Genomic DNA, 16,345 nt, shown 5'->3' with positions numbered 1-16,345 from the left:
AGAATCAGTAAAAGGGGTTGACAGGCTTTTCGTGCCCCTGGTACTCTGTTCTCTCTTTTTGTGTGTGTGTGTGTGTGTGTGTGTGTGTGTGTGTGTGTGTGTGTGTGTGTGTGTGTGTGTGTCTGCCTGCCAGTCACTGCAGAGTGTGAAAACCGAAACTCACGAGAGAAAAACAACCTAAAGTTAGGGCCGTGCTCAAGGCGTACTGGAATTTTGGGTTTGCTTAGAGGGAAATGTATACGCAGGTTAGTGGGTCAAATTTCATCTTGCCTACAAGCAAGTCGAGTCAAACCCCTGAAATAACAACACTGTATTCATGACAGGTTTGACTCAGTCTGTTTAACCGATGGCAGATTGCCTTTGTTAGTGTTAGAGAGCTGCTTCTAATCTGGGATCAGTTTTTTGTTACAGTGTTTTTGTTCCATCAGGTTCCCTCTAATGAACTAAGTCTTCTCCAGGTCAGCTTAAAAATACCATCAATACCAGTCATCTGCGTCCCTCCTGAACTGGTGCGTGAACTGAACCAGTTGCACGATGGTAAACACATATCCTCACCAAGGCTTTTTGTCTTCAAATATGCGAGGAGGTGCTTTTAGGAAAAATAACTTCTCTTTGTCCTAATTGGTAACATTTGGCCCCAGTTAAAGTGAATGAGGCCCTTGAACCTGCTGACATGATCCCTGCCCACTGTGTTGAGCAATCCCCTCGGAGGAGCTTATGGATTTTGGGGGTTGAAACATGACTAATGACCCCCTTTAGAGAGGTACGGAAATAGCATGTGGTTCTGTTTACCATCCCCGCTGTTCAAGCAAGAAAACTGACGTTTGTCAAACCGTGGGCTCCTTCAGGCCACAGGGCACGATAACATCCCCCGTTTATCCAATACTTATGGGCAGGATCACCAACTGTCAATGGTCTGAGCAGCGGCTGAAACGTGATCAGACCTGTTTTGGTCCCGTCTCATTCACACCGACCTGTTTGAAACAAAGCGGCTCATGTGAAGATGACAAATAGTAAGACAGGAACACAGAAGGTGTAGCTCATGGTGAAGGCATGCTGAAAATGTGAGTCCTCACTTCACTGAAATTGTCCTCAGAAACAAATGTGTTAGGAAGTTTCAGGACCACTTTCTCAAAAAACATTTTTATTTGAGGGTTGATCAGATAAAATAGGATAAAATGAGATAAAACATTACTGATCCCAGAGAAATTTCTTGTGTCAGATATTGCTCAGAAAAAACAAAATGAAATAACATGAGAGTAAATGCAGGAATTAGTCTGATACATTACTGAAATACAACAAGTCAGCTAAAATAAGACGAGAAGAGTAAAAAGTAACCCTGCACTCTAAAACGTAATACCAATGCTTACTTGAATCAGATTAGTGCACGTTACTTATTTCTCATTGTGCCGTTCATTTAGCTCATGGACTGTGAGGATGTACTCATTTTTCCTTAAAGAGTTATAAAACTAATCATACTTGAGTAAACTGGACTTGAAACGTTCTGTTCCTGGACTGAACACCGAGCTCAGCAGTGCACATGTGCAGTAGAGAAGTGCAGGAGAAGTTTCCAGAAACTTTACTGTGGCTCAGGTGGTAGAGCAGGTCGGTCAATGATCGGTTGGCGATTCCGCCCTTTAACCTGTGTCATGGTTGTTGCATCCTCAGGCAAGACACTTCACCCACGGTATGAATGCGTATGAATGGATTGTGTGAGGTGGTGGTTGGAGGGGCAGAATGGTAGCCACGCCTCTGTCAGTCTGCCCCAGGGCAGCTGTGGCTACAATCATAGCTACCACCACTGGAATGAATGTGTGTGAAAGAATAATGGACAGTGTAAAGTGTCTTTGAGTGTCTAGAAAAGCGCCATATAAATCTGATCAATTATTATTATTATTTAAGGTTCTAACACTTGGAAAGATCAAGTTCATTATACTTGCTATTTTGAAGTTCACAAAATTAAGTAAACACAGCTAATTTTTAAGTAAACTTTACAAGTAGATATGAAATAAACTGAATTTAAGACTAGTGGGTATATTTACTCACCTTTTTTGAGTGCAATTGATTTTCTAGATTTGTTTAAGTAAGATCAACTTTTCACATTTTACTGTGTGGCAATAATAATGAAGAAATAAGTCATATTACACATGATAGTAAAATATTGCACATTAAATGGATAAGTTGTATCTAATGTCTTTATAAGTTAGTTACCCAGAACCCATTAGAAAATACAACAGAAAACACCTTATAAAGGGTGCCACATCAGAAAGTGTTGATCTATTACTTTCTAAATCTTTTTTTGTTGTTGTTGGCATTTTAGCTTTTATTCAACTGTGCACGTATCATAGATATATGGGGAGAAACCTGGGAAATTACATAAAGTAAGGAGTCAAGGCTCATTTTGTCACATTTTTCCTCACTTCTAATGCATCATTGTTTCGTTTTCTTATCAACAAACAGCAGGATGATGCAAGAACTAAAATCATAATTGTCTTTTTTCATGTTTCCAAATCATTTTATCCCACTTAATTTTGTGCCTGTGTCACGGAAATTAAAACAATGTCAACTTCAGGTCTAAACCCTATTCAGGATATTGGGGTCTTTTGGACCCCAGACTATTTGGTTTAGGTGACAGGTATTGTTTTTTGTTTTTTTTTTGAGGATTTTTTTTAAAAATATAAAAAGAGGGACATTTGTGAACCAAAAATATGTCAACTTATCAGAAAATGTATTTAACAGAGAATAAAAGTCTATAATGAATACCAACAAATATTTTGCTCGTATTCTTTCTTGGAGTCCAATGGACCCTGAAAGACCTTCTACATATGGCAACATGAAAGTCCTGAGTAGGGTTAAAACTGTATCTACAGACATGAACTATGTGCTGTTTGAACACCCCATGGTAGCACTTCCATCTGGTTCGCCCAGCTTTTCCCAGCATGATGTACAAGTAAAGTTATGCTACCCTAAAGTAAACATGCTCAGTGTGTTCCCCACACTTCTTAAAGTGTTCCTTTGGTGTTTTGTGTTTCGCAGGGTTCCTGTACGACTACACTCAGACGTACGACTGTTCTTTCTACCTGGCTGGCCTCTGCTACCTGCTGTCCTCCCTCTCCCTGTTCATGGAGCCGCTGGCTCAGCGCTGGAAGGCCCGGCAGAAACTGTCCTGCGCCAAGACGGCGGAAAGCAGCTGTAAGACCAATGGCTGCTTCACCCCTGACCGCTTGCAGAACGGCGCTGTGTAGGAATGAAATCCGGGGAAGGCCTTCGATCTTGAACCAACATGCTCATGACCACAGGCCTGCATACCTCGGACCTCGGACTCCAGCTTAAAGTCGGGACCTTGACCATTGGTTTCAGCAGGAGCGCAACACGCGCCCGAGGAACAGGCGGTTGTGACCGCAGCAACATGACGTCTAAGAACATACGATAGCCGGGACGCTGGTGAATAGAAGTTCATACTGAACCTTTACAAAAGCCAAAATTTTAGAGTTCTATGACATACTTTACCCCCTGTTCTTGTTCTTATCAGAGGTTCGTGCATCAGAACTGAGAAAACCGATGCTCAGCACACATATTAACCATAACTTATTGAAAGATAAACCAACTCCGGGTCCCAGTGCGACAACAAAACTCCACTGACTCTGCAGTGGTGTCCATACTGCTCGGAACTGAGCTATGCAGTCGATCTCGAGATCCAGTCCGCTACTAGTTTTTCTGCGACGACATAAACAGAAGCACATATCCACGAAGACGTACATTTCCACCTGATGTCTTGGGAAGCCTTTACCTGTATCTGTAAAACCTGTACTCACTGATATGCACTTTGGGCCAAGTTGTAATTATGCTGCATGACATTCTTCTCTTACCTTTAACTGCCAAGATAGTTGAGATACCGAGCAACCACATAATTACAGCCTGTTCATGACACCATGTGTAATCTGTTATACAATGCCAAAAAGCCGTGATTGCTCCAGTAGTATCAGTAACAGAAAAAAAAACAAAAAACATGTAACTATTGTAGGCATGTGCTAGCATTTAACGGGTATACTCACTTTCAGCGACGCACACGGATATTCTTGTATTTTATATCTTTATTATTCTATTATGAACGCTTTCTGGTCTGCCAACTGTTGCAGCATACTTTCATATGGACACACAATTCAATCTTTAAACTTAAATCTGTTAAGATTTTTTAATACTCTCCCTCTTTTAAGCTTTTTTCTCATCGAAACAAACCTGCTGAATGTTCCTGTTGTCTTTTAATAACCTCTGTTCCTCTTCAACCCTGTATTTTCTCCTACACTTTGTACTTTAGCTCAGTTTTTCATAATTCTTACAGAGTCACACAGTAGACGTTTGATGCTTTTTAGAGACCAGAAGTTATCATTTTGAGCGATTTAAGGACAGGAGGAAGTTCGACTGAGGCTTCTCTCTTTCATTTCTTTCACTCAAAGCAAACCTGCTTTTGCACATCAACTGACAGTTCGGATGCTTTTAGCAGCAAATGCATCTGCTGACATTCCAGCATTCACATCTTATTTTTAAACTGACATTTAAACTGCTTTCAGCACGTAAAAGTAAACTGACACTTCAGCTGATTTTACTCTTGAAATGACTGTTTTTAAACCGACACTCGGCCGCTGTCACTACGTCCACGCCAACACTTAGTTGGCTGCTATTAATGTCTTTCGTAAATGAAGATTCTTCTGCTTTCAGCTCTGACACTTGAACACCTCAGCTCCTTTCACTTCTAATTGCAATTCAAACCATTTCAGTGCTTTAAATCCAGCTGACACTTCGCTTCCTTTCGCTTTAAGACGTTTTAACCAGTTTACAGTGATTGCACCTGCGATCTTCTGCACAAGTCACAACTGTTAATCTTCTCTCTTCCCTTGATTTATTCAATCAAACCCTCAGTTGTGACCTTTTTAAATACTACGACTATAATTCATCTTTTTGTGGGATGAGACACATTTAAATGTTTTTCTTGACACCTTCAACTTGGCAATGGTCACATCAAGCTCATCGTTTCTGAGCTGTTCTATGCAAGTGCACACAGACAGATTTTTTTTTCTTCGGATTAACACGCACACATTTTAACTCTAGCAAATACACCAGCTCCTGAACATAAAAAGGCCTGTTTAGTTGAGGTTTTCTACATATTTTGATGGCAGTTGGGTTGAACAGCAGGGTTTTCTACGCTATTGTGTGTGATTAAGTGTTCTCGTGTGTCTGTAACGCTCTGACCAACCTGTGTTGATGGAGTGACGTTGAACATGTAACCCAAGTGGGCTGTTTAAAACCAGACTCTACAGTGCCTGCAGGCAGCCAGTTCATGGCAGTGCAACTTATAATGATGTTGTGTTTATACATGGGAGTCTGTTGGTTTGTCGAATCTTTTTTATATTGTAGAGATTATTTGTGTTTTCAGTGGATTCCTTGTTTTTCACCACTGTTTGCCTTACAAGGTGATGTATCTTTTACTAACTTTCCAGTAATGTCAGCCAAAGATCACATTAGAAACCTACCTACAACTTGAAGCTTAGAACTAGTAGAAACAATGTGGACAATGTGTGTAACTTAAACCACCATCAGTTATTCGATCAGTCTTGATTAAGCACAGTCCAAAACCTAGCGATGGACATTTGCTTTGTTATGCTGCCCTCTTGTGGCAGAAGAAGGCTTCTACTCAAAGAATGCTGTCTCAATTAGTACCAAATTATTCCCCCTCAGCTCGCTTTCACAATACTGAGCAAGGCTCTTTGTATTGTTTCTATAACGACAGTCATGCACAAAAGCTCTTTTGGCTCCTGAGCTGCATTCATGCTTTTGTGATTTAGGGCCACTGAATATTTTGTACCATAATAAATCTTTTATGAAAAACTATGTGATGCTTTAAAGGTAGATTTGGGTTGGGATCATTTTACTTCTGTATGCTTGAGCAATATCTCGGAGTAATTTTTTTTTAATGTTCTTTTGTCTCAAACACGGCTGATGAATGGCTGAGTGCTCTTTAATGGCATTTGATCTTCTGTTTCTGTTGCAGCGAATGCATTAACGGCTGAAGCACTGTTTTGTCACTTCTCTGGCTCCTGGATTTGTTAACTGATTGACTTTAGAGAAAATGCTTAACCAATCATAGATATTCTGTTCCAAGCCCGTAGAGTTGGTTCTTGTAACAGTTCGCAGGTCAGCTGTAATAAACTGATGTGTGACTCAGCCTGTTGTTGTGTGATTCAGACAACTCAGAGAAATAAAACGGCACTAATAGGAGGCCAAGAAACCACAAGTTGTAACAAATTGAACATATTTTATTGACACATCACTTAATAAACAAAATGATTCATGTTTATCATTACATTCACTCTCATCTTTGGTTATAAAGCAAACCGCACAAAAGCTTGTTACAGCGTTCGTGTAATTCGTTTTAAAGTGCTCCACATTAATGTGATCTCACATTGTTAATGTGCTGTGTGTTAATGCTCATAAAAACAAACTGGTTACTTACAGTAGACGACACCTGATGGTCTGTTCAGTGTCCTGGGAACAAACTGCAGTTCAGGGAAACACTGTAGAGGAAACACAGACATGTATGTTTAATCTTGACGTCAGTAGTTTGAAAGCTTCCAGAATCAGAGGTGAAAAAGAAAGTCATTAGTGCAAGTAAGTGTTTTGAAATATTTAAAAGCTCATTAGTATGATGACAATATTGAAATTAACCATTTATACAATAAGCATGAATGTGTAAAAGTGTACATTTTGTGGCTTTTATTGCCATTTCCAGTAAATCAGATGATCTTTTTCACAGTAATGCAGGAACCAGGATATTAGAATACGTCTCAACCTGAGCTAAGTAGTCTGCACCAGAACTAGACACATTTTAGCAAATACATTTGAATTTTAAGACACCTTCACTAGATCACTATTTTTGCAAATACAAATAGTGATCTAGTGAAGGTGTCTTATTAAAACTAACAGCACAAAATGAGATAACTTGTGGCACGTTGACCATACTGCAGTCAGTCTATTGTAATGATAAACTTCAGTGTTTCATTTTGCTAGATTTTTTTAGGCTTTTCCCTGTACATGGAAACAGAAACTAGCCAAAAATCAATGACTAAAATAATCAAGTGTTTGTCCAAAAAAAATGCATGGATCTATCTTCCTTAAATTGGAATTATACTATTTTTGATGAAACCATTTTAAAACACTGTAACAAGCATCACGTTGCTGCTCCATTAGCGCCTGACGAGTCAAGTCACATCAATACATTGAGGAGTGAACGTAAAGCCGAATGTCTCACTGCTTTTAATTTCCTGTTATTTGACTCTGTGGCCTGAATCCACCAGCAGCAGAGCAAAAAGTAGAACTAGCATCAGTAAACGACCCGCTGCCAGATTACAAAGTCAAGTATCGGCCACATTGATCGTATTTGTACATGCTAGACTTCGATTGTTACGCGTTGGATTCGTAGGGTTGAGGTTTCCCAGTCAATCAATACTGTCCATTTCCTGAGCTGGGCGTTATAATCTAATAAAAGCTTTGTTTTTGCATAATCAATAACATCGTCGACGACCAGGAGCTGTGGAGTCTTAGAAGGTATGACAGTGGTCTGAACCGGCGGTTGTGATTAATCATGCAGTGATGTTTAAATCCTGTTTCAACAGGGAAGATGAAGCTAAATTAATTCACTTTCTGCTCCCCAGGATTAACAGTGATCTCTTATCTTAACCTCTGATACAACATTGTGTTTTAATTAGTATTACTAATCAGAATCAACACAGTATCCAGAAGGTAAAAGGCATCAAATAAATGTAGTGAAGTTCAAAGAAATCAAATATTTGTTAACTGTAGAGGAGTATAGGTATTCAGTAATAGTAATACTCAAGTGGAGTACTTAAAAAATGTATTGAGTACATAACTTAAGTCTAAGTACTTCATTTACCAGCTGTTTTTGAAAACATTGTTTGCTCTGCCATGAACGAATTAAGACTTTATCACTGAATCTACACCACAGTTTGCTCACATTAACTTTGCCTGCAGATTCTGGCTTTTTGTCCTTCCATCAGTGACATGACAGAACTTAAAGTGACTTGTATTAATCCCAAATTAGTCTAACATCTTTACTAAACAGACACAAGTAAATGTTCAGTTGGGGTTTTTTTTCAATCTAATGCAACAAGAAGTCTGATCGTCGCAGCACATCTGTAAAAACTCATTTCTATTAACATTTCACATAAATTGTGCAAATAATGTAAACAAACATCTCAAAATGTGCATGTTAGCAAAAAAGTAGAAATTTGACTTTAAAAAAAATCACTTTTTGTGGCTAATCATTTTGTTTAGCTGGTCAAAGCAACACTATATGCAATATAATAACGTGGGCTGTATTTTCTTAGCCTGGCCTTTGGGATTAGTGCCAATTGTCATGAAAAAAAAAAAAACCTCAGTCACTACTTTGTCTGAAAACCAGAGTGTACCATTTTGCATGTGTAATTGTAAATTGTAGAACGTGTGGTGTGGACACTTTATACTCACCACTGCTGCCTAAGCCACCGACACAGACCTGGCAGGCTGCACTTGTTCACCTTACTCACCATCATGCTGTCTCTGAACAGCAATTGTAGAGTGATACCAGCTCCGTCCTGGGTGTCAGGTGGTTTCGCTGCAAGGGAGGAAAGCAGGTGCTCCATGGTCCTCAAGATGGCAATGTTTCTCTGGCGAAGCAAGGCGTCCTTCTCATCACAGGACACAGCGTTTGTTTTCATACTGCTATGGCTAAAATGGATGGCAGGAGCAAGTGGAAAACTTTCTTTGCTGTGTAACGTGGCTTTAAACTTATAAAAGGAAAAATAAACAAGTCTCCTAGAAGAATCTGGGGGTGGGTGAGGTCCGCAGCGTGGATTCCTTCCAGCGACGTCAAAAAGGGTAAACAATTTTGGCCTGTTTGCATTTCATTTCCATGCCGCAGCAGACCTCAGATGACGACACAGTGCAGCTTCGGGAAAGCAAACACGCTTCTTCGCTCGTCTCCTCGGAGAGGGTTCAATCAGAGGAGAGGACAAAGACAGGGGTCAACAATATTCCTAGCTCAGGCTCGGGCCAATCCTCTTCCCTGATACAATCATTAAGTCAAACCAAATCATAACTGGGCAAAGTACAATAAAGACAAATCAGCCCAGTGGTTCAGCTTGGCCTCGGCAGGGAGACAGCTTAAAGTGTAGGTGCTATGGAAATTTCAGTGCGCTGTCACCCACAATCTCCCGAGCGGAGTGTGTGACGGCCGGCGATGAGCTTCCCTCGCCTCCTATTCAGAACCGGGAACAATGCACGTGAAACCTTTTGAGTAACGGCCGCAGGAAACAACAGGATACTGGCATGTGCTGCTGCTGTTTGCTCCGGCCCTCGATTCCACAAACTGCCCCGCTGAATGCATCTGCCACTGTGTCACACTGCAAACTGGACTCTGGCTGTAAACAAGGGGCAGCTGAGGCTCCTCCATCCTGAACAGGTGTTCGCATGCCAACAGGAACAGTTGAGGACATAACAGGGGATCATGAGGGAGGAAGTAATGTATGACGGGCAACTTAGGAGGTCAGAACTGGCCTGTATGCAAACAGCGATCCTCGCACGAAACAGGGGTCTCTCTTCACCGGTGCTAAACACACTGCAAATCGTCTCCCCCTTCTTGTGTGCGGGAACAAAATTTCAAGTGACAACTCCTTCGAAACACAATAAGGTATGGCAGCTTGTTTCTTCAATTCACTTCCATCGAAGAAACATGTTTCCCTTCAAATGAACAATTTATTGATAATCGGTCACATTAAGTGCCCAAACGCACTTGCAGGTATGTGAACAGGTTCGCACGGGCTCTACGGATTTTCCTTTCCCATGACATCAAAGTGTACATTGCTCAATTTTCCATTTAAAACAGAAGTCATCACAGGTGCAGATGGGCTACACAACTTAAAAGCTGCCTCATCAGTGAGGACTCACAAACACTAGGTTGCCTTCTCTGCAGAGGTTTTTCGGCTCTGCGCTCGTCTCCTCAGGAGTCCAAAGTTGCAGTTGGGTGTGATGTTCACACGTACAACAGTTTTCCCACATGACTGTTTTCAATACATATTAAACCAAAACTCAGCAAATTATAATTCACGGTGGGTTACTACTGCATGACAAAACATATGATGGCAAAACAAAACAGGGTAAGTAGGCCTTGGGGGGAAATGTTGGCAAGCATGAGTGAAATACTGGCAAATTTAGCCCTCTAAAATTTAAGTTATTAACTGTTAAGGTACCTCTAAAAGTCTAAAACTGCACAGACCTACTTACTGAACAAATAGCAGGTTCGTTACATTGTACCAGCATTGTACTGATTTTGAATATTATTCTTGGTGGACCTACTGGTTTTCAGGGAAATAATCAAACAGAATGTCAAATAACACAAAGTCCTCTAAGCTTCTTTATCTGTTACTAATGTAGTTTGTCGTCGATCACATTGCACAACCATTTCTAAGGTAGGGATGCACAAAATAAAATTTGAAGTAAAAATTATGAAAAAAAAGGTGTTAGTATTTGCTTCACTATGCTATTGTGTTATGGGCTGTTCCCTGGGCAAAAAAAAAAAAATCATACCAGTTAGTATTCGGCATTCCACACAGAGTTGACATGACAATTTAGTTTTACCAGTGGACACAAACTGACTTCATTGTCTATCTTGCAATTTGGTGTTCAAAGTCTGAGGAACACAATACAAACACACGCAAAATCCAAACAATGAACCTGAACAGAACGTGTAACCTTTTAAGAGGGATCAGTAACTGAAACGTTTGACCTGCGTCTAGAGAACTTTTAAATGTAGATCTTTACATTTTCCAACTTTGACACTGCACACAGGCAGGTCAGAGTGAGCTGCATCAAAACTAAAAGGCATCGCACAATTCTTTTCAGTACAAACACACTCCACTCATCTGGCTTCTTTTTTTTTTTTAAGCTACCTTGCAAGCACAGGAATATATTTGACATAGGACATCATTTAGTAAATGGGAGTGTGGTTCACTGGAGGAGAGTTGTGCGATGCTTTGACCTTCAAAATATTACCAAGGTTCTTTTCTCCATTCACTACACCTTTGATGAATACCTTCAATTCATAACTGTCATGCTCACGTTTGTCTCCATCCATCAAAAAGTGATAATAGTCAACATATTATTGCACTGTAATTCAAAGCTTTGAGAAAGGAAATCTTTCCTTTGTGTAAATACCTTGAAAGGAGACTGACACAATAAAACCACCTGTACAGTACAATATAATAGTACTAGCCCAGAAACAAACGGGACTTCTTTTTTTTTAAGCTTTTCTGTTTGTAGTGAACACTGTCGTTGTTTGTGGCTTTGTTGTAACGGAGGTGTTATTGTGTCCACTCCTTCCATTCCTATTTTTTTGTTTCTTTGTTCTCGTACAATTGGACAGTTAACATTTTTAACCGGTAAATGAAGCAAAGAATTTCTTGTATGACTTGTCTGTTCAGAGTTTAAACTGGAATTGAACTGACTCAACTTGAAATTCCTCAAATACTGCTTAAATTTAACCATTTTACAGAATTCTGGCTGACTCACTGCAGGTTTATGACTCTGTGAACAATTCATACACCCTTTTAAAAAAGGAATTTCAAAAACACACACCCTTTTAGTTTTACGGGAGGGCACTGTTTGTCCTTTTAGTGGATTACATGGCAACATACAAACACTCAAGAACCATACTAGTGTACCCCATGATGCAGAACACACAGCATGCAATAGTTACTGACATACAGCAGATTTTTTTTTTATTCCACTTGAACTTAGTGTATTGTGATTTTTTTTTTTTTTTTTTTTAAGATGCTCCACGAACCACAATCATGACCAGATAGTCCTCTTCACTTTTTGCCAGAGCTTTGGCAGAGGAATCCAGGAACTGCTGGGAGAAATCACAGGGAGGGAAAGCATGAAGAACCCCTGTGTTGTCTTTATCTCTGCTTCCTCCCACGGGCAGGCTGATGACTCCAGCTGCTTGTTTTTGGTTGAGGTAGGACACCAGGTTGCGAAGCGGCCGTTGGGTTGAGGCTGCAGGGTCGGATGAAGATGTATCCTCGGTGGCTCCAGGAACTGCCAAGAGGATGGCATAGCCGCCGGGACCTGCCACCTTGATGCGCCGGGACACCTCGTCGAGCTTGGGTTGGTCCAGACGGAGACGCTGCGTGATCTTTAGCTCGCTCACCTGCCTCCCGGTTGTGCTGTCGACAAGCAGGTCGCTGGCTACGTTGTGGTCACCCTCCAGCAGGTGCATGTTGGCTGGGAAGTTGCTGTTCTTCAGTAGCAGCATGCCGTGCCAGGCCAAACTGAGTTTTGTTCCATCGGGCTTGGATGGCTGGCCTCCCTTGGAACTGCTCTCAGAACGTTCTCTTTTGGCTGGCCCTTTGCCACCATCGCCTGCTTTGCGCTTACGCTCTCCAACTACTGAAATGATGTTGCTTGAAGGTCCTTTGTCAGAGAGGCTCTGGCTTTTGAGCCTCCGTTCAACCCCTGCTCGTTCCATGCTAGTGTGACGTTCTCGGGCTGGGGAGGCTCTCTCGCCCCTCATAGGGCGTTCTGAGTCACTGAAGCGCCCTCCATCTCTGCTGCTGCCTCCAGGGCTGCCATCTGGAGAAGCACGTCTACGCCTTACTGTCCTCTCAGTGCTGTCAGGAGAGTGGTCTACATGACGCCCGTCCTCCATTACACGCCGCTTGCGTGCAGGTTCTCGGCCCTGTAGCTCTCGTTCCAAAGACCAGGGCTCTCGAGTCCGCCGCTCACGTTCCAAATGTTCTAGAGGCTCAAAGGGTGAGGCACGTACCCGTTCACGAATAGCCGGGTTGGGCCACTCAGTTCCGGGAAAGAGCTCCCTCTCCCTGAAGTGAAGCGGCGGTGGAGTCCGTTCCCTGACCCTGAGAGGTTCAGGTGTGGCACGGTGGACAAATGACTCAGTCACCATGTCAAATGGTGGTATTGGGAGAGGCTGCAGAAACTGCTGCTGGTAGCGATGTTCAGTGTCGGCAAAGTCCACTCTGAGTCTTCTCTCTGGACCTCCCAGTGGGAAGCCCCTCATGTGTGTGCACGCTGCTTGTGCAGCATCTAAACTTTCATACTGAATGTAGGCCCAAGTGTCCCCCTTTCTATAGTCAATGGTCCTTATAGTGCCAAAGCGATCAAACTCTCTTGCTAGTGCAGCTAACGGAACCCAGGGTCCAAGTCCACCCACCCACAGGCGTGTGGTGGGTGTAGCTTTCCCATAGCCTATCTTTATAGGGTTGCGGCCCACTATTTTGCCAGACATACTAAGCTTAGCACGATGAGCCATATCAAGATTCTCAAATTTCAGAAATCCATATGTGCTGGTTTGCCCCCGTGTGGGTCTCTTAATGTCCACTTCTGTTATGACCCCAAACCGGTCGAAAGCCCTCCTCAGGTCTGCTTCTGTAACAGTTATGTCCAGGTTGCCTAAAAACAACGTCCTATTAGCTCTTTGGTCATCTTCTGGAGAAATAAAATCCTCTTCGCGAAAAGCTGCTCGCTCTGCAATGAAAGCGGGCCGTGCCCTGGCTTCAAACAGGGCGAACTCCCGGTCCCGCTCCAGCTCTCTGGGTAAAGGAGGCGGTGGGGGAGGAGGCAGCCGTCCCAGGGCCAGCTGCTGCAGCCGGTAGTCTCTGTATCCGAGCCCAGTGGGCGAGAGGGGTCTCTGCAAATGTCTATGGCTCTGAGCTGCACCGTACAAGTCTCTCTCCACGGGGGAACGGCTTCTCCTCCTGTTGATGTAGACCGCCTCGATCTTCAGCGGCCGGTCGTACAGCACCAGCCGGCCCCTGGCGTGCTTCGCCGCTCTGGCGTCCTCCGGCTTCCTGAAATTCACGAACGCGATCCGCTCGTCGTTGCTGCGGCTTATCTTGACGCTCACGTCTCCAAATTTCTTAAATTCATGAAACAGTCCGTCCTCTATGTCTTCGTCGCTCAGCTGGGTGCCGAGGTCGCTGATTTTGAGCGTTTTGTACTCACTCTCGGCGCTGGGCGGCTGGACGCGCTGCTCCCCCCGTGAAGTGGTCCTCGCTGCGGCTAAATCCAGCGTTAGGCTCAGGTTGTGGTTTTTACCGACGGAGCTAGCAGCAGCAGACTGACAGCTGTGATTATTTCCAGTTCTACTGTGACCGTCAAAGTCTCGGTCTCTTTTCTCGCCGAGCAGGCTCCGTCTCGTCGAGCCGCCGTCGCTCTTCGTCGAACTATTTCCATTATTACTCCCGCTGGAAACGGACAGAGCCCCCATTTTCTTGCTGGTCGGGTGGCATCCTCCCCTGTCTCGAATATCGTCCAAGGCCCGGGAGCGTTTTTTAATCGGCGACCGCTCTTTACCTTTCATCTCAGCCCACTCGGAGTCGACCGTCGGGGACCTTGGCCTTTTTTTTAGTGCTGTTTCTGCAAACGGGTGCAGAAAATGATTGAAATGAAAAACGGATTTATTCACTGACCCTGCGGCAAAACAACAACAGTCGCCATTTTGTAAAGATTAGCGTGAAGACCCGCCCCTTCCTCCTGATTGGCTGAAAAGTGGGTGGAAAACTTGAATGCGCATGTCAATCACCCACTGAGCCACTGAGAAACAAAAAAGATGTTTATTTCTGTGTTTTTTTTAATGTGAACTGAGTGGACAGAATAACTGAAATACTTCACAGGAATCAAATATCAAACACAGCCAGTCATCAGTGAGTTGAGTCTTTAACAAGGTCTCCCAATACTGTACAGTATGAGCAGGAAAAATATAACATTTATTTAAAAATTCCCCATTCATCACAGGTCTATTTAAATGTACCAAAATGTTGCTATTACTTTGTCCATCTACAGACAGGTGACTGTTGGAGGCCAGATTCTGACACAAAAAATAATCTAGAATTTCCCAGTAGAAGAAAAAACATGATTCAGAGCAACAGACAAACCTTTTGCCTTTAATCAGGCTTAATACCACAAGGTGGCAGTATCTCTCAAAAAGTACAGTAGCCCTATCCTTAAAAATGTCATCTGGTAGATAAGACCATTGTTTTCTTTCTTTTCTTTTTTCTTTCTGTCTGTTGTAATGTATTCCTTTTAGATTTAATTGACTGTTGAATTCAGTTTCGGGGGTATACGTTCAAGGCAACTTACTGAACAGCCTGCCAGTGTTCATCTTTTATTTGAGTTCTTTTCTCCCTGTTTCCAAGTGAAACTTTGGTTTAAAGTATGCAAAAACAAAATAACACTTGGTTGAGGTCACCGTTTCTACCGACTATGTTTTGCACTTCTGCACAGCCTGTTATGTGCCGTCAACCCGGGGCGGCACTAGATGTTCTAAAGGGCTTTTTTTTTCCTGCAGAAAATAAACTGCTGCACAGATTTCCATTGATAAATGTCTTTAATCAGCTGAAACCACTGCAGCAGACCTTGCTGAACCTCACTCCACCGTTTTTGACTGAGCTGGTCACACTGTGCCGGCACATTGTTTAGCTTAGGGCAGTGTGTTGAATACAAGTATCTGTTGGGTCACAATAGCTGCACTTTGAGTCCAAGATAAATCTTGTTGAGATCAAAGCTGGGAACAGTGGCCAGCAGGCAGCTTTACAGATTTTAATGAGCATTAAATCATATTTTCAGTCCATTAATGAGGCCTGGTATAGTAACTTCCAGACTTTAGTGACAGTCTTCACCCAATGACCCTGACAAACACAGTGATGCTGACTTAATACATGCTTCCAGCATCGCACAGTCAACATTTTTCATTCAATTCTGACAAAATATATAAAGCCTTTGTAGATATATTGAGTTAATACAGATCAAAGGTTATGCTACAGCACTGCAACTTTAATGAAAGCTTGATCAAAATGCACATCCCCCTAGGTAATTATTTTTAGTATTTTGAGACCTTTTATGTAAGTTGAACAAACCATACTGCACATTTGTTACTGTGAGCTTCTCTAGTACACCTGTCCTGACAGTGTTAAAGTATTAACAAACTAAAATCCCTAAGCCATCAACTTTCTGTTTTGTTTATGTGCAGAGATTAAATTAACCTGCTCCCTATGTAATAAATATCAGAATTAAACACTGTTCCACCATCTGCTGTTGCTTCAGCTTTCCTAAAGATGGCCATCTCCTCAATCCTTTATCCCTACTGACAGCTCCTCTTATCTTCCCCACTTAATCTGGGATTTAATCAGGGGGACTATGTAACTGCAGTAAGAGCTGCCGCCTCCCAGGGCCTGGCTGGAATTTGAAGCTGTGGGTGTGGAAAGTGTTTCTGATGGGT

General features: G+C 42.4%; 2 protein-coding genes across 2 annotated transcripts in view; one reads left to right on the top strand and one right to left on the bottom strand.

The window, feature by feature from the left end:
- Window positions 1–4,198, top strand: part of slc16a4 (solute carrier family 16 member 4) — a 14,632-nt gene extending 10,434 nt beyond the window's left edge. Inside the window, exon 8 of the mRNA XM_008296366.1 lies at window positions 3,037–4,198. Within this exon, the coding sequence (XP_008294588.1) occupies window positions 3,037–3,245 (209 nt within the window). The 3' untranslated portion in view covers window positions 3,246–4,198. The remainder of the gene's footprint in view (window positions 1–3,036) is intronic.
- A 2,100-nt stretch (window positions 4,199–6,298) lies between these two features.
- Window positions 6,299–14,508, bottom strand: rbm15 (RNA binding motif protein 15). The gene is made up of 2 exons (XM_008296290.1): window positions 8,601–14,508; window positions 6,299–6,572 (listed from the first exon to the last, which is right to left on the bottom strand). Exon 1 carries the CDS (start codon window positions 14,426–14,428, stop codon window positions 11,876–11,878), a length of 2,553 nt encoding a protein of 850 aa, XP_008294512.1. The 5' UTR covers window positions 14,429–14,508; the 3' UTR covers window positions 6,299–6,572; window positions 8,601–11,875.
- Window positions 14,509–16,345: the final 1,837 nt, after the last annotated feature.

Source organism: Stegastes partitus, unplaced genomic scaffold (assembly GCF_000690725.1).
Source record: "Stegastes partitus isolate 25-593 unplaced genomic scaffold, Stegastes_partitus-1.0.2 Scaffold24, whole genome shotgun sequence".
In the NCBI taxonomy this organism is placed as follows: domain Eukaryota; kingdom Metazoa; phylum Chordata; class Actinopteri; family Pomacentridae; genus Stegastes; species Stegastes partitus.
This window is presented reverse-complemented; position numbering and strand designations above follow the sequence as displayed.

Coding starts and splice junctions, on each gene's coding strand:
- rbm15 (XM_008296290.1), bottom strand. CDS start 14,428: ATGAAAGGTAAAGAGCGGTCGCCGATTAAAAAACGCTCCCGGGCCTTG.